Source organism: Acomys minous, assembly GCF_964271855.1.
Source record: "Acomys minous genome assembly, chromosome: 14".
Lineage (NCBI taxonomy): Eukaryota > Metazoa > Chordata > Mammalia > Rodentia > Muridae > Acomys > Acomys minous.
This window is the reverse complement of record NC_140496.1, coordinates 65,488,550-65,512,025: the sequence shown is the minus strand read 5'-3', so window position 1 is coordinate 65,512,025 and position 23,476 is coordinate 65,488,550. Positions and strand designations below refer to the sequence as shown.

The 23,476-nt window shown below is 48.7% G+C and overlaps 1 protein-coding gene across 2 annotated transcripts; it reads left to right on the top strand.

The window, feature by feature from the left end:
• The first annotated feature begins 2,803 nt into the window (after nucleotides 1-2,803).
• SARS1 (seryl-tRNA synthetase 1) lies at nucleotides 2,804-22,862 on the top strand. 2 transcript variants are annotated; one of them, XM_084756346.1, is made up of 12 exons: nucleotides 2,806-3,033; nucleotides 12,289-12,359; nucleotides 13,865-13,945; nucleotides 15,486-15,644; nucleotides 16,517-16,660; nucleotides 18,083-18,238; nucleotides 19,752-19,973; nucleotides 20,456-20,585; nucleotides 20,835-20,992; nucleotides 21,235-21,306; nucleotides 21,993-22,122; nucleotides 22,450-22,862. In XM_084756346.1, the coding sequence occupies exons 1-12, from the start codon at nucleotides 2,898-2,900 to the stop codon at nucleotides 22,599-22,601; spliced, it is 1,611 nt and encodes a 536-aa protein (XP_084612472.1). In that variant the 5' UTR covers nucleotides 2,806-2,897; the 3' UTR covers nucleotides 22,602-22,862. The 2 variants fall into 2 exon arrangements, with proteins under 2 accessions (XP_084612471.1, XP_084612472.1); XM_084756345.1 differs by lacking the exon at nucleotides 21,235-21,306 and having other exon boundaries at nucleotides 2,804-3,033.
• The last annotated feature ends 614 nt before the right edge of the window (nucleotides 22,863-23,476 follow it).

Genomic DNA, 23,476 nt, shown 5'->3' with positions numbered 1-23,476 from the left:
TTATTGAATTGGGATCCCAAATTGTGTCCCAACTCAAGTACTCAGGTCTGGCTGTCCTTAGTAGGCCAACTTAAAAGGCCAAATTCAAAGTGAAAATCAGGCCAGCCATGATGGTTTATGACTTTAATTACAGGGGCGGGGACAGGGGCAGGGGTGGGGACAGGGGTGGGGACAGGGGCAGGGGTAGGGACAGGGGTGGGGACAGGGGCAGGGGCAGAAGTATCTCTGAGTTTGAGGCCAGCCAGTTCTATAGATGGAGTTCCAGGACTGCCAGGTCTACACAGAGAAACCTTGTCTCGAAAAACAAACAAGCAAACCAAACAAAAGTGTAAAAGTAGAGCCGGGTGTGGTGGAGCAGGCCTTTAATCCCAGCACTTCTAGAGGTAGAGGCAGATCTCTGTGAGATAGAGGCCAGCCTGGTGTACAAAGGCGTTCCAGGTTAGCTAAAGTGAGACCCTATCTCAACAAAACAAAGTGGAAAGCAGAAAAAGATTTTCAATGTGGTGACCACATTGGACAGAGGGACAAAGGCAGTGGGTGAACTCTCCAAGTCTGTCTTCAGGGTCCTGAAGTGAGAGCTAAGTTGGTTAAAAAAAAAATCATTATTTTTTTTATGTGCATTGGTGTTTTGCCTGCGTGTATGTCCGTGTGAGGGTTACATTTTGAAGTGTTAAAAATTGAAGTTACAGACAGTTGTGAGCTGCCGTGTGGGTGCTGGGAATTGAACCTGGCCCTCTTGAAGAGCAGTCAGTGCTCATAACCACCCTCCATGCCCTAGAGCTAAGTTTAAATAGAGGGCCAAGTAAAGGTGAGGTTCTGCCCACAATGCGGGCTTCAATCTCAGCGCTCGGAATTGAACCCAGGACCTTTGGAAGAACAGCCAGCGCTCTTAACCTCTGAGCCATCTCTCCAGCCCAAAGTGCAGCTTCTTACATGGTGCAGTGTGACAGGAGCCTTGACTTGTCACCCCAACTTATCAGAGGGAGAGGCTGGCTCGGTTCTCTTGCTCCCACATCTGGCAGTTTTCCTTGATCCAGGAGAGCCCTAAAGCCCCTCTCACCCACCCGAAGGAGAGCAGCAGTGCTCTCTGCTACTGCGTCTCTCTGATAGAAGGGAATAGAAAACTCAGAGTTGGAATGACTCTAAAAATAGCACAGTAAAAACTAGCATGGAGCCGGGTGAGTGGCCTTCACCTTTAATCCCAGCACTGGGGAAGCAGAGGCAAATGGATCTCTGTGAGTTCGAGGCCAGCCTGGTTTACATAGTTCCAGGATGACCAGGGCTACATAGACTTTGCCTCAAAAACAATTAGTTGCTGGGTGTGGTGGCGCACGCCTTTAATCCCAGCACTTGGGAGGCAGAGGCAGGTGAATCGATGTGAGTTTGAGGCCAGCCTGGTCTACAAAGCAAGTCCAGGACAGCCAAGGCCACACAGAGAAACTCTGTCTCAAAAAAACAAAAAACAAAAAAACACAGGTGTGGACACCGGATTTGGTGGAACACCTCTTTGCTCCCTGCAGTGTTTGAGGCCAGCCTGGTCTATGTAGTGAGTTCTAAGACAGCCAGGTCTATGTTGAGAGATCCTGTCTCAACAAACAAAAGAGTAACATGAATGTGTTTATAGATTAGTTTGGCAATGCTCACATTAAGTAAACACAGAATAGTACCCAGCCAGTTTGCCTTAAAAAAAAAAAAAGATTTATTTATTTATTTATTATGTATACAGTGCTTTGCTTGCATGTACACCCACAGGCCAGAAGAGGGCATCATATCACACTATAGGTGGTTGTGAGCCACCATTCGGTTGCTGGGAATAGAACTCAGAACCTCCCTTAATCTTTGAGTCATTTCTCCAGTCCCAGCTTCAGTCTTAAACATAAGGGGGAAAAAAAGCGCCTCGAGATAGGTTTTCTTTGTGTAGCTTTGGCTATCCTGGACTCGCTTTGTAGACTAGGCTGTCCTTAAACTCACAGAGATTTGCCTGCCTCTGCCTCCCATCGTGCTACGCCATGCTAAGCTACAACTTCTTAAAGTTCAATTGGATTGGGGGGAGGGGCGTGTGAGAAGAGACTTGTGCTATATTACACGGATTAATCTCCTGATCCACAGCCCTTCGTTCCCTGGTTTTAAACCTAGAACTGCAGTCAAAACTGCAGGAGGCGGGGTGGGGGGTGGGGTGGGGAGGGTGAGGTGCTTGGGGGGCGGAGGGGGGGCGGTGAGGGAGCGAAGGGAAGACCTATAAGCTCCCATTGCTCTGCTTCCTCAGTCTCCCTCAGCTCATCACGGTACCCTAGACTTGTCCTTTATCTCGGGGGGGGGGGGGGGGGGAGGGGAGGGGGAGGTTGGCAAAGGCTTGTTGGGGGGTGGGGCAAAAAAGCCAGGTCTGAAGTGGCACAGGCCTTTAATCCCAAGACTCTGTTGGAGGCTAGCCTGGTTTACATAGTTGCAGGCCAGTCAGAAGGATAAGGTGAGATGCTGTATCAAAAACAAAGCGCTCCAGAGCTCAATAATCTTAAGGTTAGGTAGCTGGGTGAATAAAATATGTAGCTGTCCTCTGGTATTAATATAGAGAAAAACTGGCATCTGCAAGGCGCTCTGACTTCTGTCCACACAGAGAGATACGCCCTTCAACAAGAGGAAACTGAGGCATTCACAGCGCCTTAGAAAAAGAAGCTTAACTCAAGAGAAACATCAGGCAGAAGGCCATGCCCTTTCTATTTCACACAGCTTCCTCCCGACTCCGCCTACCACTGCGGCTTCCGCCTGGGTAGAAGCCATCGAGTGCGACCCTGCGCCTGCGCAAAGAGACCAGGTCAGCGCGCAGGCGTAGTGCGTCGTCCACCCAGCTCTTCCTGCGGCGCAGTCCTCACCTAGTGTTAACTCGTGAAGCCAGAAGGATGGTGCTGGACCTGGATTTGTTTCGGGTGGATAAAGGAGGGGACCCAGCCCTCATTCGAGAGACGCAGGAGAAGCGCTTCAAGGACCCGGGGCTGGTGGACCAGCTGGTGAAGGCAGACAGTGAGTGGCGACGATGTAAGTGCCTGGATGCTCGCTGGGTCCCTTGAACCCTAAACTCCGTCATCGCGTCAGAGGTCGTAACTTACAACTTTTGTCAGATGCTCTCGGGACTGGCTGGCTCCAACGCCGCCTGTCACTAGAGCAGGTTGGGAACCCGGCGTGTCCCACTCCCCGCAGCTCCGGCTGCCCGCGATCCCTCCCCGCGCGTGCTCTGTGCTGTCTGCCGCCCGTGCCTCTGGAAGGAGCAGCGCGCACGCGCAGGGAGAGCTGTCAGGGCCTTGGGTAGCCCACAAGCCAGCTAGCGCTGTAGTTTTACTTCGGGGCGGATCAGAATTTCCTTTCCTAACATTTTGGTCATTCCCAATGCTTTTCTCATCCTCTGCAAAGCCAGGCCTTCCCGGTTTTGATGGGATCAAAGGCTGCTATCTCAGACATCTGCAGCACCATAGGTTTACCCCATTCGAACCATTTTGGTGACTTTGGAGTTTGCTCTTGGGTAAATGCAGCGATCCCGAAGTTTTAGGCATGGCCTTTCCTTTAACCCTGTGGTCATACTTTTAGTAATCAGGCTTTTCCATGCTAGATCAGATAGGAGGGAGGGATGCTGGAGGCAAGAAAAAAAAGAGCTTGTTATTACAGAGGATGGTTGTGATTAGTGGTAGCTTTTTGAAAAAGGACGCTGGCGGAATAGAAGTAACCCAGCATCAGTCATGAAATTAAACGGAGCCCTGGAATCCTCTGCCTCCAAGTCTGCCTCTGGAGTGATCACCTAGCAGACCGGATGCTGTCAGTGTCATGTGACTCTGCGCGTCTGATGCAATAGGTCTGCAACCAGCTGAGAGCCTGGTTTGCAACAGAGTACTGCAAAGGCAGTTGCGATCCAAGAGTGTACCCTCCCACCCCGAGACAGGGTTTAACTGTGTTGTCTTGGCTGTCTTGTGGCTTGCACTGTATTCTAGGCTGTCCTAGATCTCAGAGATCCGACTGCCTCTGCCTTGGGAGTGCTTGGATCAAAGGTGTGCACCACCATGCCGGATGGGAGTGTTGCAGTTTTATCTTTGGGGGGGGGGACATTGATTTTAGTCTTAAAAAGAATATCAACAAATATTTGCTTAGGTTACAGTTGTGTACTCATTCTGTGTTTCAGGTAGTTTGTAAGTGTACACTCAAATATAAAGTTTTTTTTTTTTAAACACAGGGTTTCTCTGTGTAAATATAAAGTTTTGAATTGCCCCAAATTGAGATTTTTCCCCAGTTTTTTTTTAAAGATAAGAATACTCTAAGAAAAACTAAAACTAAAAAAAAAAAAAATTCTAAGTCAAGTGCGGGGGTGCCTACCTTTAATCCTGGCACTCAGGAGGCAGAAGACGGTGTACCACTGGGATTGAGACCAGCCTGGTCTACATAGTGAGTTCCAGGCCAGCCAGGAACTTAGTGGGATCCTATTTTGGAAAGAAGAAAGAAAAATAAAATAAATCTGAGCGGGGCTTGGTGGCATTCACCTGTAATCCTAGCACAAAGTAGACCGAGGCAGGAGGATGTGCATTGCAAGGCCAGCAGACCCTGCCTCAAAAACAAAACACAACGTGTTCTGAGCATCTTGTCTTGAATCATAATCAGGAATATCAAGATTTCTATATCCATGTAGGTATTGGCAGCAGCTAATGTGACTTTAAATATGTTGGTGGTCTCTTGTATATGATATACACATCTAGGACATTTTGACCCTTATCTGAAGAGATAAGTGGTAGGTTCTTTAGTGACCAATAGGACAGATGTTAAAGGCCAACTTAAAAAGTGAGCATGGTGGCACACTTTAATCCCAGCACTCAGGAGGGAAAGGCAGATGGATTGCTGTGAGTTCGAGGCTAGCCTGGTCTACTAAGCAAGTCCAGGACAGCAGCTAAGGCTACACAGAGAAACCCTCGAAAAACCAAAAAAAAAAAAAAAAAAAAAAAAAGCATTTTTTTTTTGAGGGTAGGTCTGGCAGTTTTGTTGAGGATAGTGTCGTACTCATGGACCCGAGCAACCCTCTTGTCTGCGCTGGGAATGCAGGTTCATTCTCCCACACCTGGCTTTAAACGTGGTGAGCACTAGTTAGACAAGGAACTATTGACGTTTGTAAAAAAAAAAAGGGGGGGGGGCCTGAAGTTGGGAGAGAGACAGATGGGTGAGCCCCGAGGGCGCTGGGGAGAAATAGGTGGATAAAAAGATTTTTTTCAAATGCATATAATGAAGAAAGACGATTTTACTTTTCTCAGACAGGGTCTCATCTTTGAGTGAGGCTGGCCTTAAACTGATCCTGCCTCTTGTTCTGTTTTGTTTTGTTCTGGCTGCCCTGCACTAGCTTTGTATTTGCAGACCAGGCTGGCCTTGAACTCACATCGATCCACCTGCCTCTGCCTCCCGAGTGCTGGGATTAAAGTCATGCACTACCATGCCTGGCTTGATCCTGCTTCTTACCTGGGATTACAGGTGCACACCACCACACCAGGCTAAAAAGGTGTGTACGTGTGTTTGTTTACAGCATTTGAACGTATGGTTTTAGTACATGCTGGATACGTACTCTACCACTGAGTTATGCACAACCCTCTGTTTGTTTGTTTGTTTATTATGAGCTAGGCTCTTGCTAAATTGCCTATTCTGTTCTCAAACTGGCAGTCTTCCTGCCGCAGTCTCCCAAGCATCTGGGAATACGCTTATGCACGGCCTTGCCTTTTTTTTTTTTTTTTTTAACTTGAGACTGTCTTAAGTCTTATGTTGCAGCCCTGGCTGGCCTCAAACTCACATGACCCATCTTCCTCTGTGTCTGGAATGCTGGGATTAAAGGCACCATACCCAGCTGTCAATTTTAGAAATCAGCAACACTTCATTCTGTAAAATAATGAAGTGTTTCAGTGAACTGAACGGAAGGGCTTGGCTTTATAGAGCCTGGTTGAAGAAACAAAGGGCAAAAAGGAGATCAGTCATTTCAAACTTAACTTTCTGTAAGATGGAAAGAGGGAAACAGGAAATAGTTTCAGTGTGGTGACATGGAACCTTTAACATGGCTGTCTCCATTCTGACTTGGTGTGGTTTGTTGGAGTGAGGTGCAGTAGTCTCCTGTATTTTTGAAAAGCTGTGCACATACACACATACATATGCAGATATGCACATACATGCACACATACGCAGATATACACGGTGTTGCAGTACTCGGCAGTGCGCCTCATCCTTGGTAGAGTGTGATAAAGGTTTATCGAAGATAGGAAGATCTCTGTGTCCGGGGTACTTTAAATTCTGTATGGAAGGTTGTTTTGTTGTTTTAATTTCTTTAGACAGGGGTCCTCACTCCATAGCCCAGTCTGGACTCACATTGACAGTCTCCTGCCTCTGTGCACCGTGCCTGGCTCGTAACACTTCTGAAGATTATCATCACTGTTATCGCCAGGCTGAGGATTAAATCCAGGGCCTTCACAGGCAAAGCCAGTACCGTGCCCCTGAGCTTTGCTCTCAGCCCTCTTCTTACTTTTTTTCCTAAGCGGAGAGACATGGGTGTTCTGTTCTCTGATTAGTTGTGAGATTCATTCCTGAACACGATTAGTGGAGTGCAACAGCACTGAGAGGAAGCTGTCGCTAGGGAGGGGCTGTCGTTATGAGGGACCAATCCCTGGGCATAAACTGCTTCACAGCTATCAGGTCTTCAGATTCATCTGCATCAAGCCCGGTGAAGCCTCACTTCTTTGAGATGAGGATCTTCTGGCAGCCAGGGAACTTGAAGTTGACCCTGTGTGGTGTTTCCATCACGTGTACCTTACTCTGCAAGATAGTGCGGATGTACACGATGGTCTGGCCAGTGTGAGGCTGGCCACTGTCCCCTGAGGCTTAACAATGCACTCAGTCTGGAATCGAGCCTGGGGACATGATGAGAAAAGAGGCGTGAACATCCACAAGAAAACTGTTCCTCTTAGAGCGATCCAGCAAGCCATAGACTGCATACACTCCCAAGGAGGATGCTATTCGCAGCGGCGCATACCAGGTCCCCGTGATGAGGGATATCTTGTTGGCTTAATTGGATGCAAATAATTAAGAAAATATTTATTTCTCTTACGCGTGTGTGCCTAAGTGTATGTGTGTATTCCTCACACATGCAAGAGCTTGTGTGTGTGTGTGTGGGGGGGTGTCGGCTCTCCTTAGAACTGGATTATAGGTGGTTGTGACTGTCCTGTGGGTACTGGCAACCAAACCTGGCTTATTCAAGAGCAGTGAGCACTCTCAACTGTTGAGTCATCCCTCTAGCTCTGTAGATACTTTTTATTTTTTAACAAGGTCTCCTTGAGGAACCCAAGTGTCTGTAGCCCAGGCAGGCCTTGAACCTGCGATCTAACTGCCTCAGCCTCCCAAGTAGCCAGGATCACAGGAGTCCCTGGCTGGTTTTGGACACCATCCTGTTGTGTCGCGGTTCTGTCACATCTTGAACTTCAGATCAGAAGATGGGCTTCTTCCACTGTTGGTGGCAGCAAGAACTTAAAACCAGTGTCAGTGAGGAGCTCAGACTGTGCTTCCAAGCAGGCGTTGGCATTGTCCCCATTTGTTGTTGCGGAGACTTGTGGGTGCCTACAGGACTGCGTGGGGAACACAGCGGTCTGTAACGCGCGCACTGTGACTCCTCGTGTTGAGCAGCAGTTTCTTCTTAATTAACAGCGGAGGAACAAGGCCACATTTGGGGGGCATTTTGTCTTGGCTGGCCTCCAGGCTGCTTGATTCAATATCTCTGAGGTACACAGCCAACCCCAGGATTCTGGCCTCTGGGATGTACCATGCATCCCCATCGCAGGGTGGGGTTTCTTTGTATTACCAGTTGAAGACAGGCCCTGGCCCTGATCTTTTTTCCTCCCAACAATTGGAAGAGCATTCAAACAGATTTCCTTTTTATTCTAGTCCCAGGAGAGGCAATGCTGATCCCACCCTTGGATTTGTAGCCTAAGTCTTGCACTCTTGCCTCACAGAGATACAGAAGAGCCGGGATGTGAGTCACAGATACAGCACTGACTCCCGAATCCATAAAGGGACCCGGAGCGAGCCTCAGGTGACGTAGGAAGGTCCTGCCTAGCTCTCTCACTTCGAGCTTGTGCACAGGCAGCGTAGAACTGGCTGTATGGAGCGGACTTGGCGGGAACACAGCATCTTTGCCAGCGTGCCGGATGGACATGCCTCTTTCCTTGTGTCTCATTCTCTATCACTATGAGGCAGGCAGCTATCCCAAGAAGCAAGAATGAAGTGGATGCTTTCCACCCCAGGGTCCAGGTTATAATCAGAGGCAAGATGGAAGGTGTGATGGCCACTTCACTTCTGTATCACAGGGTACAAAGCAATTGCACCTAGATTTTTCTAAGCACTTTGGTTTCCTCAGAGTCTTCTCCAAACCTATCAAATATGAAAATTATGTTTTTTGTGTATTTATCCATATTAAAATCCATATTAATCCATATTCAGATTTACTGAAATCTTCTTTTTTTCTTTTACAAGTCTTCAAAACCTAACATGTGTTTGACACAGTCTCATTTGAGGCTTACCACATCTCAAATGCCCAGCGGTCTCACCTAACTAGAGACTACACAGTAAAGCATGCAGCCCTAAAGCATAAAATACCTGCAAGCCCGCCTGGGCTTCCCACCTTCATCTTTCCACTCGGCTCTAGCCCGCCACAGTGCTCATGCTCTCTTTTACTTCTGTGACGTGTCCCATTCTGTGTGCTGCGTCCGCTTCACCCACCTCCTTTGCCCACCTGCTCTGAAATCACGCCAGCCTCAACTGCCGAGCGTTCTCTCTGCTCTCCTCACTGTGTAGCCTTGGCTGGCCTAGAATAGGCCGTGTAGCTGGTTTCAAACACACCGAGCTCTGTCTGTCTGGGATTAAAGGTATATATGTCTATGTGTGTGCACTGTATGTATGGGCAGGTGCGCGTGTATGCACATGGCATGTGAAGGGCAGATATTTTGGGTAGCTCAGTCACTCTACTTATTTGTGTGTGTGTGTGTGTGTGTTATGTTTTTTTGTTTGGTTTGGTTTGGCTTTTTGAGACAGGGCCTCTCTCTAGTCCTGGCTGTCCTGGAACTCACTATATGTTAGTTTCCGGGGTCCAGCCATCTCAGGAACGAGTTCCATTTTGCTGGCAGGGTCAAAACTGAGTTCCTGTTCCCAGGCCCAGAACCCAACGCCGTTCCTGCCTTCTTCAGATGTTCCCTGTTTGTCTCTTAACCAGTAAAGGAGGTACATAGCGAAGTTGCTGCTACCCCATTACCTAAATTAAGGCGTGTAAGTCAGACATGTGTCGCCTGTCTTGACTTAATTGACAACACGCAGCTTGGCCTCCTCTTCATTCCCTTGCTCGTCTAAGTCTCATGATTTCAGTTGACTCCATGTAACAGCTGCCATCTTCTCCCTTGCTTTGTGTTCCCATCCTTTAAAAATACTGTACAGTCTCCCTTTGGGTACGTAGATCAAATCCCGAGCAGAAAATAAAGCTTCCTGTCTCTAAAGTGAGTTTTCTCGGCTTTCGCCCCAACCCAATATATGTAGATCAGGCTGGCCTTAAACTCACAGGAATCTCCTGCCTCTGCCCCCCAGGTGCTGAGGTTAAAGATGTGCACCGCTACACAAGATTTTCTCCAGTTGCTGCTTTTTGTGTTTGTTTGATTATTTGTTTTTCTTGAGACAGTTTCTCTGTGTAGTTCTGACTGTCTTGGAACTTGATCTGCGAACTAGGCTGGCCTTGAACTCCGAGATCCGCCTGCCTCTGCCTCCTGAGTGTTGGGATTCCACACGTGTGCCACCACTGCCCGGCTCTGCTTATTTTTTGAGACAAGGTTCTTTCAGTGAAACTGGAGCTCACCAGTTGGGCTATCCTGGCTGGCCAACAGCTCCTCAGGATGCAGATTTGGGTCTTTTTGTTTTCACAGCAAACACTTTAGACAGTGAAGTCATCTCTCGAGCCCCGGTGTGTCCACCCTTGTGCGGACATTAGCACTCATTGCTGCTGGAGTGTGTATCTAAGAGTGGAAACCGGATTGGCGTGGCACATACTTAATAGATACTATAAAGCAGTTTTCCAAAATAGTTGTAAGAATAGGTGTCCTGTGAGCAATATAAAGGCTGGCTTTGAACTCCAGCCTTCAAGTGTATGATACAGGTACTACCACGCCCAGGCCCGGCGCCATTTTGACTATAAGTAGAGTTGGGCGTTGTGTTAGTTGGATTCCATTACCACACCTGGCCGTTACTATTACTTCTTCACGCAGGTTCCAGACCACGGTGCAAAAAACAAAGATTGGGACAGAAGGAGCAAACTCATGATTTGCATATAGTTTGATCGTAATGTGCAGAATTGGAATTACTCACTAACTTTAGCAAGGCCAGGAATATGATAAACAGAATCAATGCTGTGTGTATGTATAAATAGCAGTTGGGAAAGTATCTTTTCCCATGGTTCTTTTAAATGAACTTGAAGATAATTGGGCAGGACAAATGAGGTTGGGTTAAAAAGAAAGAAAAAAAAAAGATAATTGGACAGGCTTCAGAGAAGTATCTCCCAGGTGACTTCTTGTGTTGCTCTGTGGTGATGTATAGATTATGGTCTCTGTTGTCCCCCGCTTCCCCTGCCCTTGGGTTTCTGTGTTGCCTTGGCTGTCTTTGACTCTCTTTATAGACCAGGCTGACTCTCTGTGTAGACCAGGCTGGCCTGGAACTCACAGGGATCTGTCTGCTTCTGCCTCCCAGAGTGCTAGGATTACAGGCATGGGCCACCATGCCTGCCTTATGGTTCCTTTTAAAAACAAGATTTATTTGTATTATTTTAAATTTTATGAATGTGTGCACATGCTCACATTCCTGTGGGGTGGTATGTGAATGTAAGTGCAGGTGCCCTCGGAGGCCAGGGGCATTGGCTCTCCCTGGGATTGGCTTTTCAGACAGTTGTGAGCTCCATGGTGTGGGTGCTGGGAGCTAAACCTGGGTTTTCTACTGCTGTGGAAGTGATATGTGGACTCTAGAGGGCTTCTCCACCTCAGCCAGCTGCCCAGTAATTGAGACAGAGACCTTTTAGATGAATAAAGGCCTTAAGGCACAGTAACTGGACAGATATCAACCTTCTAAGCTATTTTGCTATTTCCCAGCTACGTTCCCCAATATTCCTTGCCATATGTTTCATTTGGGCTGCTTCTGTTCCATCAGGCCAGCCCTCATGGCCACATGCTCATGGTCCATCCTGTCCAATGGCGACTTCCCTCTCTCCAGCTTCCTCTCCTCCTCTTCCTCCTCCTGGCCTCTCTGACCCCAAGCCCGGGAACCTAAGCTCCACTTACTTCTCTTCTGCCCAGTGACAGTCTTCAGCAACTTTATTAACCAATCAACTTTAAATTAGGTAGAGCAAGGTTTACACACCATTGTACATGAGGAGGTACTCGTCTAGGCGGCAACCTGATACTGGGCGGCCAGTAATCAGCATTAGAATACATAACAGGAGACCACCCCCCAACATTCTACAGAAGCTACATACGCTCCTAGCCTCTGAGCCACCTCTCCAGCCCCAGATTCTGATACTTCAGTTTCATCCTCACATGGGCCTTTTCCTGCGCACTAACTTTAGAGGTCTAAAGCAGAGGTCAGCACTGGGTTAGTCAGCTTTTTTGTCACTAACAGTTAACTGAGAAGACTCAAAGTGATGGAAGAGCTGGGTGTGGCAGTGTCCGCCTTTAATCCCAGCACACAGGATGCAGAGGCAGGCAGATGTCTGTGTTGGAGGGCAGTCTAGTCTACAGCTCCAGTTCCAGGACAGCCAGGGCTACACAGAGAACCCCTGCCTAACAACAAACAACAAACAAACAAACAAAAGGTGGAAGAAGGCAAGTATGGTGGCACCTACCTGTAATCCCACCACTTGGGAGGCAGAGGCAGGAGAATTGTCAGCAAGTTCTAGGCCAGCCAAAGCTGTGTAGCAAGACTTGGTCTTAAAACAAAACAAAACAAAACAAAACAAAACAAAACAAAACAAAAACCCCCACCCACTTTGTGACAGTTGGAAGCAAAGAAAGAGAGGAAAGATAGGTATAGCCCCTTGCCCTTGGTGCATGAGGCTAGTCATCTGTGACCTTCTATTAGGTTCCACCTCTTAGAGGGTCTGCCACACTGAAGACCAAGCCTTTAATACCAAGCATAGAGCATTGGGGGGAGGGACCACGATCAAGGAGCATCTCAGTGACGCGCGTCTTTGACAGGCTTTTTCAATTTTAGGCAGATTTCGGGCAGACAACTTGAACAAGCTGAAGAACTTATGCAGCAAAACCATTGGTGAGAAAATGAAGGTAAGAGAACTGATGGGCGGGAGAGCTTGAGCAGATCTTGTTTCCAGCGAGCCCTCCTTTCTGATGCTCTGCTGGGCCCAGCCTGTACTGGCACTAACCACCCCCCAACCCTGCGACTAGGTTGTAGAGATCTTGTTAGGAACTCATTGAGCCTACGTCTTTAAAATATTTTAATATCGAGCTGGGCATGGTAGGACATGTCTGTAATCCCAGCACTCAGGGAGGCAGAGCCAGGTGGATTGCTGAGAGTTCGAGGCCAGCCTGGTTTACAAAGCGAGTCTAGGCCAGACAAACCTTGTCTTTAAAAAACAAAAATAAAATAAAATAATAATAATAATAATAAAAATAACTTTTTTATTATGTGTTTGAGTGAAAGCCATGTGTGTAGGTGTCCGTAGAGACTAGACCAGTGAGGCGTGTAGCACGAAGTACAACATGGAATTTTGGCACACTTTTCTTTGTGATAGCTTGCATGCTTTGACAGAGTTTTCTATACTTCCAGCCATGAAGGTGGCTCTCACTAACGGTTTTATTCCCACGGTGCTCATGGTGATTGCTCATTTACAGGTCCGAGGTCCCATAGTTGTTAATGCTCCTAGATTCATGTGCACCTACCTAAGCACTCTCCAAATCCTCTACACACTGTGTGTCAGGACCAGAAATGGAGATCTGGCAGACTAACAAATAATGACACAGAAACCAGGGGTGGGGCCCCCCTTGCATTCCAACATGTCACCCTGATCTGTTTGTTCCTTGTCTTACCTTAGATGTATTTTTTAACCCTTAGCCTATTGCTGGGATTGTTCTAGAGTGTTTTTTTAAATAATTTTTCATTATTTATTTATTATGTATACATGCCTGCGTGCACACCTACATAACAGAAGAGGGCATTAGAGCACATTATAGATGCTTGTGAGCCACCATGCGGTTGCTGGGAACTGAACTCAGGACCTCTGGAAGAGCAGCCAGTGCTCTTAACCTCTGAGCCATCTCTCCAGCTCCCTGTTCTAGAGTGTTAGCAAGATTGATTCTCAGGGCCTGCTTCTGGCTACCACATCAGATTTTTGTTTGGTTTTGATTTTCTTTTGAGGCACGGTCTTGCTATGCAGCCCTGGTTGGCCTGGAACTGGCTCTATACCCAGGCTAGTCTTGATCTCACAGCAATCCTCCTGCCTCTGTCTCCCGGGTGCCTTGTAGTTCACGAGCATTTCAGATACATTCTTGACTGTTCGGTGTGTAGGAAAAGCTCTTCTTATTTTCAGGATGTTACGTCTCTCACCTCACGCAATGTACTGACCCCTCCAGGATCAGAAAGGAGGAAGATAAATAAGAACTTGAAACTTTGATTTCTGGCTTTCGGTTAATTAATGTCCGTACGGGTTGCAGCTTACTAAATGTAATGCAGTCTGATTAGTGTACATGATGTGTTGATTTTGGCATGCGCTTAATAAAAACAATATCAGGATTTTTATCTTGATTAAATTGCCTTTTTTTTCTCCCTGCAGAAAAAAGAGCCAGTGGGAGATGATGAGTCGGTCCCACAGGATGTGCTGAATTTTGATGACCTCACCGCAGACACCTTAGCTGTAGGTTTCTGTCTTTTTCCAAGATGATTCTGTCCCTGTCTTCACCTTATTCCTGGACAGGAAGAGCCAGCCTGTACCACACAGCAGCATGGAAGCCTCGCTTCCCTGCGCTGGACCGTGGGCCGACCTGCACTTTTTTTTTAAGATTTATTTATTTATTTTATGTATATGAGTGCTCTACCTGCATGTACACCTGCAGGCTAGAAGAGGACATCGGATCTCATTATAGATGGTTGTGAGCCACCGTATGGTTGCTGGGAATTGAACTCAGGACCTCTGGAAGAACAGTCAGTGCTCTTAACCTCTGAGCCATCTCTCCAGCCTCCCCGACCTCCACATTTTATCCTCTGTACCTGAGATTAGTCATCAGAGATAGAGGGAATGGGAAAGTGAAGGGCAAGAAAAGAAAGGGCACTGAGCTAGCTGCTTTATCTTAACTCCATTTTCTATTTTCTTTCACAAAGGCAAGGAATTTCTCAGTTTACTGCAGTTTAGCAGTTGGTTTCAGGTGGTAATTATCTGGTTTTGTCACCAAACTGTTCTTTGAAACCCTGGACACATAGCAGGAATATAAACCAGAAGAAGCAGCGTTGCTGGGCTTGGGGGGTTGGGCTTGGGGCTCATTCCTCTAGCTTGGTCTGGTGAGGGCTCCCCTGAGAAATTAGAGCGCAGTGGGAAACAGCTGCAGGAACGCATGTAAGGCAAACAAGACAGGGCCTCTCGCTTCTAATAAAGTTACTATCTTCCGGGAGAAACCTGAATGAGAATACATAATATAGTGCTAAGCTGGTTCAGTCTGGACAGTTAGAAGTGGAAAGTCTCTCAGAGGCCCAGAATTGAACGTCTGGGGCTCTGTGTGTATGCATGTGAAGTACAGGGAAGGTCAGTCTACGCCTCTCTGTGTCTCCTTCCCCCTTTCCAAAGAAAGGGAGTACACTCAAGGATTCTAAGGCGAGACTGTCTGTCCCTTGGAATCAACCGCTGATCAGAAATGCATTCATTTTTCAGTGCTTACTGTTGTTTTGAGACAGGATCTTATAGAACCCAGGCTGCCTTCAAACTGTGTAACTCAGGCTTAAACTCCTGGTCTTTCACCCACCGGATGCTGGCATTACAGGTGGCCTGCATTTTGCAATCCTAGTTGCTTAAAAAAAAAGCAAGGCAGGTGATACCATTCCTCATCCTTTTCTGTTGTTTGTTTTCTGAGACTGGGTTTCTCTGTCCTGAAACTCACTCTGAAGTCCAGGCTGGCAGAGATCTGCTTGGCTCTGCCTCCGAGTGCTGGGATTATAGGTGTGCGCCAACACCACGCAGCTTCCTTGTCCATTTTTAAAACGCTGTCATGGATAAGGTGATTGCCTGGCATATTCTAAGGCTCCAACTGTGATTCCCTCATGCACCTCCCCTCCAATTAAAAAACAGAAAATGCTACCATGGGGTTGTCACTAGAGGACAGCTGTTAGGATACTGATGTTTTTATGGCTGCCGTGCCCTTGGGCTGGTGTTGCTCTCTATAGGAGTCTGGCTTGTTCTTTTGTAGGCCCTGAAAGTCTCACAAATTAAAAAAGTCCGACTCCTCATCGATGAAGCCATTCAGAAGTGCGATGGGGAACGGCTGAAGCTGGAGGCCGAGCGGTTCGAGAGCCTCCGAGAGATTGGGAACCTTCTGCACCCCTCCGTGCCCATCAGTAACGATGAGGTAGGTGGGGCTCCCCCACGCAGGGGGCTCCCTTCTCTGAGTGCCAGTGCCAGTGCCAGGCGTCGGTGTGGGAGGAGAGACAACACTGGCGCCCTGGCAGAAAAGGCTGCTTTTGTGTGCTCCCTCTGCCCACCAATTGAGCATTGCAGCAGTCAGATCCCTGCCTGATTGGGAAGTGGCAGAGACAGCAGGTAGGAGGAGACTCCTGGCACAGAAATCTCTTCTAAATGGGGCTGCTGTCCTCCACTTGGTGTTGCCCCTGGTAGCAGTTAGTCCTGTGGGAGGGATCTGCTAAATCAACCTAACCCCCTCACCCACCCCCCGCTGGGAAGCTGCAGGTTGAAGGGAAATCTGCATGATAAAAGTTTCCTGCCGAGCGGGAGCCTCCCCAGCACAAAGCTGCTCTGAGCCCAGCCTTTGTTCCCAGACACCCTAGCAGCGGCAGGGCCCATCTGTGCCTCTTTCATTCATTCCCCTGTGAACGCGGAGCTCACAGCCGGCTGGGGTGTGCGGAGGCCTTGGATCCTGAGCAGACTGAGATCAGGGCCGGGAGCCCACCCTCGTGTGGCTCCGAGACCAATGGGAGCCCACAAAGAAAGAATCCCGCATTCTCCTCTGTACCCCAGGTGATTGTCAGAGGCCGGAGTCCTTTAAAAGGGTAAAGAGGAAATAGGCTGTAGGTCTCAGAGCAAGTCAGGATTCCAGGTTTGCTGACTAGGACTGCTTTTGTTGCGAGTTTGTAAATTCTTGTCTGTTGGGTAGGAGGTTCCCTTCCTCTGCTTGTACAGGAGATTGGAGCTGGTGCTCGGTTAACCGTATCCACACAAAGGCTCTGGTGCCCTTTGCTCTACCGTCTCCTCTTCTTTCCTCAGGACGCAGACAACAAAGTAGAGCGCATTTGGGGTGACTGCACGGTCAGAAAGAAGTATTCCCATGTGGACCTGGTGGTGATGGTGGATGGCTTTGAAGGCGAAAAGGGAGCCGTGGTGGCTGGTAGTCGAGGGTACTTCCTGAAGGTAAGAGTCGGGAACCAGTAGGGAATAAAGAAGGAAGTTTAAAAAAAAAAAGGCAAAAAAAATCGTACTCATACTTGAAGAGGCTCACAAATCCTCCACTTGTGCCCGATGCCTGCCTGTGAACGTGTAGCAATTAGACGCACTTCTCTTTCTGAGGCAAGAGAGTACTTACCCAGATTCCATAGAACAAAAGCCACTCAGTGATCCTTCATAATGAATATGTTTTGCTGACTGAATCAGAACAGTCTCTGCCTTTGAGGAGCTCAGTGTAATTGGACAGTCAGACAAGTAACAAAGAATCAAAACCCAGTGTGGTAAGCCTGCGCTCTGAGTAGACCCAGCATCCTGTGAGCAGTGGTAGGTGGAGGCAGCTGGCACCGATTAACTGGGCAGAGGGTATGTGAATTCAGGGAATTCTTCCAAAAGGAAATGGTAAAATAATTTTTGTAAATGCCATGCACTTACACATTCTGCGTTTACAAATGAGCCTGGAGTTTTCAGACTCAACATGGAAAAACACCCATCCACATACCCTGGCTGGCTAATTACTTCAGCCTGTGCTCATGGGATGGGGTGGAGGTGGGAGGACTTGGAGACGGGGCCCCACTAACTAGGCTGGCTCCCCCTCAGCTTCTCAGATGCTGAGATTGCTCTCGTGGCTCACTAGGACCAGCTACTTGAACCTCTTCAAGAGGAGTCTCTTAGCAGGGCGCCCAGGTGATGTGCTCTTGGCCTTGGATGCTAAGAATCCCCTGGATACTTCTGTCTTGATTTTTAGCATTGTTATCTGTGATTGTATGAGTGGGGTTGAGTTGGAGAGGTACTCACCATGCCAATTCCAAATAATAGTGCATACCAATTGCCAGAGCAATAAGGAGAAAAACAGGTAATGTGTGCAGCTTAGGAAAACAATGAAGCCCATAACTTGCTCTTCTGGGCAATAGCAACACTCAATTTCCCACCATCTTGCCAATGTGCTATCCTGGCATCAGGAGAGATTTCTATTAGTAAAGGGAGCAAAACACTCTCTCCGGAAGCCAAAAATCTTAACACCTAAAACTGAGTTGTAGGTAAACACCCTAAGACCGGACATTGATATAATTACATTGGTTGTCCTTCTATCACCTGGAATTGAGTTGTGAAAAACCCTGAAAGTCTGTCTCCTGGATTGAGTTCAATTAATATTGTAAATGTTTCCAAACAAGAGTTTTTAATGGACCAACGGAATAAAATGCCACATTAGAACAAATATCTCCCAGTTGTTGTTACCGCAGTCTGTGGCCTTCACTGACCTGCCTGTACCACTGAGTAGCCCTGCTTTTGCCCACTTGGGCCTGTATGTCAGTTCTAGCAGGAGAGTGGCAGACGACTGGCCTGGTGACAAGACTTAACTCAATGTCAGGTGCTGTGTCTGGTCCTTAGGGGGTCCTGGTATTCCTGGAGCAGGCCCTAATCCAGTACGCACTCCGGACGTTGGGAAGTCGGGGCTACACTCCCATCTACACCCCCTTCTTCATGAGGAAAGAGGTCATGCAGGAAGTGGCACAGCTCAGCCAGTTTGATGAAGAACTTTATAAGGTAAGTAGCGTGGTACACTGACTTTTTAAGTTGCAAGGTTCAGTGATGACATGGTACGTTCTCCACAAGGGCTGCCACGGTAGTCCACTTTCAGTGTTAGGAGGTCTTGATGTCTGTCTGCTATGCAGTACTGTCATGGCAGGAGACTGAACTCTGGCTTCATGAATGCTGGGCGCGACCACTGAGGTATAGTCCCACCGCTCTTTATTCTGAGGCAGGGTCTCAGTAAATTGCCCAAGCTAGCCTTGAATTCACTTTGTAACCTACGTACACCTTGAATTTTAAATTCTCCTTCCTAAGCTTCCGAGTAGCGTGGTTTACAGGTTTGCACCAAGAGGTCTGGCTTTTTTTTTTTTTAAGAGTACTGAAATGACAAGAACGCCCTGCTTGCAGCTTTGCTTGTTTGTGACTGTCCTTCTATGTAGTCCTGGCTCACTTGTGGTTTTCCTTGCTCTGCCTCCAGAGCTCTGGGATTAGGACGTGTGCCACCACACCTAGCTGTTTGCAGAGTGGTCTAGGCTTCTTTTATGTGTTTATTGTTACAGTTTTTACAGTTATTTGAGGTTGGAGAGGCTTGTGCATACCATGGTGTGAAGGACAGTGGGTAATTTTCTCCTACCGTGTGGGCCCTGAGGACTAAAGTCAGGCCTGATAGCTGGGTCGGTGCCTTTCCCTGCTGAGCTATCTCACCAGCCCAGCAGGTTTTTTAATGTCAGTTAATTTCAATATTAAAAGCCACATGTGGTTGGCACCAACCATCTTAGTGTAGAACAGAATCCCTTTCCTCATCCCACTAGAAACCTGCTTAAATTGATAACTCTATCTGATCAGTTGACGCTGACGCTAAGTACAGCTTAGGTCTGCCTGGCACTCAGAATTGCTTCATTGGCAGAAAGACTTACAAGTATTTGTTAAGTGCACAAGTGGATGTTGCACATCTGCCAGCATTGACCATTTACTATCACTATATGTTTTGCAGTTGTTAAATAAGTTTTTTAGGCTCCTTAATTTTGCATTTCTTTGTTCTTATCAGTGTTGTTGTTGTTGTTGTTTTCTGTTTTTTTGTTTTGTTTTGGTTTTTTTTGTGATTTGTTTGTTTGTTTTTTTGTGACAGGCTCTCCCTGTGTTGCCTTGGCTGTCCTGGACTCACTTTGTAGACCAGGCTGGCCTCAAACTCGCAGCCATCTGGCTGCCTCTGCCTCCTGCGTGCTAGGATTAAAGGCATGTGCCACCACACCCTTTTTTTTTCTGTTTGGGGTGTGTGTGTGTGTGTGTGTGTGTGTTGGGCAATGCTTTATGGAGCCCAGGCTGGCCTCACACTCATGTTTCAGCTTCCTGAGTGGAATGCACACATGCACTATACTTCCCCCCCACACACACACACACCTCCAAATAGGGGCTCCTCTTTAGACAGATCTGCTGCCTTCCTTCGCAGGCAGGAAAATCCTCTGTGCGCATCACTGTCTTTCCCATGGAGTCATACAGTCGTCATTAGCATGTGCTCCTCCGACAGGTGATTGGCAAAGGCAGCGAAAAGTCTGATGACAACTCCTACGATGAGAAATACCTGATTGCCACCTCAGAGCAGCCCATCGCGGCTCTGCACCGGGACGAGTGGCTGCGGCCAGAGGATCTGCCCATCAAGTATGCTGGCCTCTCCACCTGCTTCCGGCAGGAAGTGGGCTCGCACGGCCGCGATACCCGGGGTATCTTCCGGGTCCATCAGTTTGAGAAGGTGAGTAGATGGGGGAAGGGAGAGTCGGCCTCTTCCACTCACCTGTCCAGCTGGTCACGGGAGGGCTGCTGTCTATGTCCCCAGAGCCCCAGCGGTACCGCTTTCCCACTCATTGCTGACATCTTAGTGGCGGAGAGCCTGGAGAGTGCATGCAGGGGCCTCGTGCGCAGACGAGAACAAGGCTCCCCGAGTCTCCTGTGCCGATTCCACCACTTACTAGCTGTGCGACCTCTGTAAGGAGAGGAAATGATGGTGATGGCCACCTCCGTGCCCCCCAACCCCCCTTTCCCCCCTAGGCTGACTGAGCACCAAACTGGTTAGTGTGGGCACTTTGCACAATAGCCTGCACAAGATGGTGACTGGCCCGGGTGGTTTAGTGCAGGCTAGTTGAGCACTGGTCTTCCGTGGGACCCACTGTGGCCTGGATCCCGCGGTGTGGAGCTGCCTCAGTGTGTCCTGTCTCCGCGGCTCTTCCTCCGCAGATCGAACAGTTCGTGTACTCCTCACCCCATGACAATAAATCATGGGAGATGTTTGAAGAAATGATCGCCACCGCAGAAGAATTCTACCAGTCTTTGGGGATCCCCTACCACATTGTGAACATTGTTTCCGGTACGGAGCCCCGCCCCCCTTCCTTCTCCCTTTTCTATATCTCACAGATCACCTTCACCAGCTGAGACGGCTCTCGGCTCAAGTCATTACCCACTTTGACTAAAGTATCACACGCTTCTCCCTTGGAAGCGTTGGTGATGAGACCTGGGCGTGGTTTCCCTTCTGAGGGTACCCTGTGGAGTGAAGGGTTCTTCAGGCTTGCTGGCTGCTGAGGGCCTTCTGAAGCCCCGCCCACGGCCCTCTTCACAGGCTCTTTGAATCACGCTGCCAGTAAGAAGCTCGACCTGGAAGCCTGGTTCCCAGGCTCAGGCGCCTTCCGTGAGCTGGTCTCCTGTTCTAACTGCACGGATTACCAGGCTCGCCGGCTCCGCATCCGATACGGGCAGACCAAGAAGATGATGGACAAGGTAGTTAGCCCCCCCAGGGAAGCGGCAGCAGGGCCGTCTGCACGGGGCACACTTGTGTTTCATCTTCCTGGGAGTGAACGTTACCACCATGAGAAAATCAGCTCAGTCTAGACCCAAAAGACACTAGAAATGACTTCTACTGAGTCAGGTCTGGGTTCTTTTAGACAGAAACCTGAGCCTAGCTCTATTCTACAAGGTAATTCCAGCTTTTCTCTCTTTGGCTTTGTTTTCCTTAACTCCAGAGAAAGAATAATCTCCGTTTCTCCACACAGAACAAGTTGGAGGCAGTGTCTTCCCTCTTTTCGCCCAAGAAGGTCAGATTGTAAGCTCCTCTCCTAAACCCAGTCTTCAGAGCCGGGCGTGGTGGCGCACGCCTTTAATCCCAGCACTCGGGAGGCTGAGGCAGGAGGATCTCTATGAGTTCAAAGCCAGCCTGGTCTACACAGTGTGTTCCAGGACAGCAAGAGCTACATAATGAGACTCTGTCTAAAAAAAAAAAAAAAATGGAGCCAGGCGTGGTGGCGCACACCTTTAATCCCAGCACTCGGGAGGCTGAGGCAGGAGGCTCTCTATGAGTTCAAAGCCAGCCTGGTTTACACAGTGTGTTCCAGGACAGCAAGAGCTACATAATGAGACTCTGTCTAAAAAAAAAAAAAAAAAAAAAAAATGCCAAAAAACTAAAAAACAAATAGCTCAGATCAGACCCTGATTTGTCCCAAGTTGGGCTTGGTGTGGGTTAAAAGGAGGTGCCACACTAGTGGTTTCTTCCTTTCCACCAAATCCCCCAAAAATACCGGAACCTACTATTGTCACGCATGCAGGCATGAGGAATCCTCCTAGGGTTACCTGACAGGCAGTCAGTAGAAAAAACAATGCCAGTTTCACAGAGTTGGAAGTGCATCCAAGCCATCCTTTGGATGCGGGAGGTTGTGGCTCCTGGTCATCACGGAGAGGGCACGGGGCTGAGTTCAGTTTTCCCTGTGGACCCTGCTCTCCCCAGGTAGAGTTTGTGCACATGCTCAATGCCACAATGTGTGCTACCACCCGGACCATCTGCGCCATCTTGGAGAACTACCAGACGGAGAAGGGCATCACCGTGCCGGAGAAGTTGAGGGAGTTCATGCCACCAGGTACAGCTCCATCCCCCCACTCCCTTTACCCCCCCCCCCCCCCCCCCCCCCCCCCCCCCGTCTTCACACTTTTCTGAATAGGCCCTTTGAAAACTATAGGCCCCATTTTCGTAGGGGACACAGTCTGCCTTCCCCCAGGTGCTGGGAATATAGCGTGGGCGTGGGTGTCCTATCAGATCCTAAATTCACACCGGGGAAGGAAAGGGTAGAGCTGTCCCTCCCTTTGCGGGTAGCCCTTTGTTGAGAGGGTTATTGTCCAGATTCTTGGCTGAGGTCTGTGGGCTGTGACCGACACAACAGATCACCAAGTGGGCTCTTCCCTTCCAGGCCTGCAGGAACTGATCCCATTCGTGAAGCCTGCACCCATTGACCAGGAGCCGTCTAAGAAGCAGAAGAAGCAACATGAGGGCAGCAAAAAGAAAGCAAAAGAGCTCACCCTGGAGAGCCAGCTGCAGACCATGGAGGTCACCGAGGCCTGAGCACTGCCTCCCTCCAGGCTGCCAGACTCACTCACTCACTGTCTGCTGGGGTCCCAGGCCTGCCCTGCAATGGGGAGGCTGAGAACCACCCCTCACCCTGACTGCACAGCGGACAGGGAACCATCTGCTACATGCTGAGCAGGTGTCCCGTCCGTCTCCTCGCATGGGCCAAGAGTCTCTCAGTGATGACCGGCGAAGCCACGCAATAAAGCATCTCTGGGGAGGGCACAAGACTTCCTCAGTCTCCTCCCCAGGCTCGAACCCTGTCTCTGCTGGTTCTCCCTGGGTCTGAGCTGCCTACCCATATGAGGCTCCTTTGAGTAAGGAGAGCCAAGATACTTGTGAAGGCAAGGCGTACCGTATTTAGTAAAGGCTTTTTATACCGTATTTAGTAAAGGCTTTTTAGAAAACCTGGAGTTTTAGCACAACTATTCAGGACGAGGAGCAGGAGTCTCTGTAAATTCACTCCTTCCTAAAGGCAGGGAAGCTTAGAGACCAGTATGATAGAAAAGCCTGCCAGTTCTTGCCTTCCCTAGGAAGGGTTTCTGGGAAAGAGAAAGGCTGGGTCGCGGAAGCTGACACTCAAACCCAGAAGAGCCGCTGGGCTCAGAAGCATGAGCTATGGTTATCAACATGTGGGGACAGCAGTTACTCACTGCTGCAGTGTCAGGCAGGGCAGAGGGGTGCTGGCAGGATCTGTCCTCGGGAACTCCCACTGGGTCCTAATAGCTAGGCACCTTCCCTGTCCGGGGGAAGGTGGTAGTCAGGCTTTCTCACCAACTCCCTTTCATCTGTGATCTGTATCCTCGACTCTAATGACACCTTAGGTCAGCCTAGTGCTTGCCTCCTAGGAGGTGAAAGTACTTCCTCTGGGT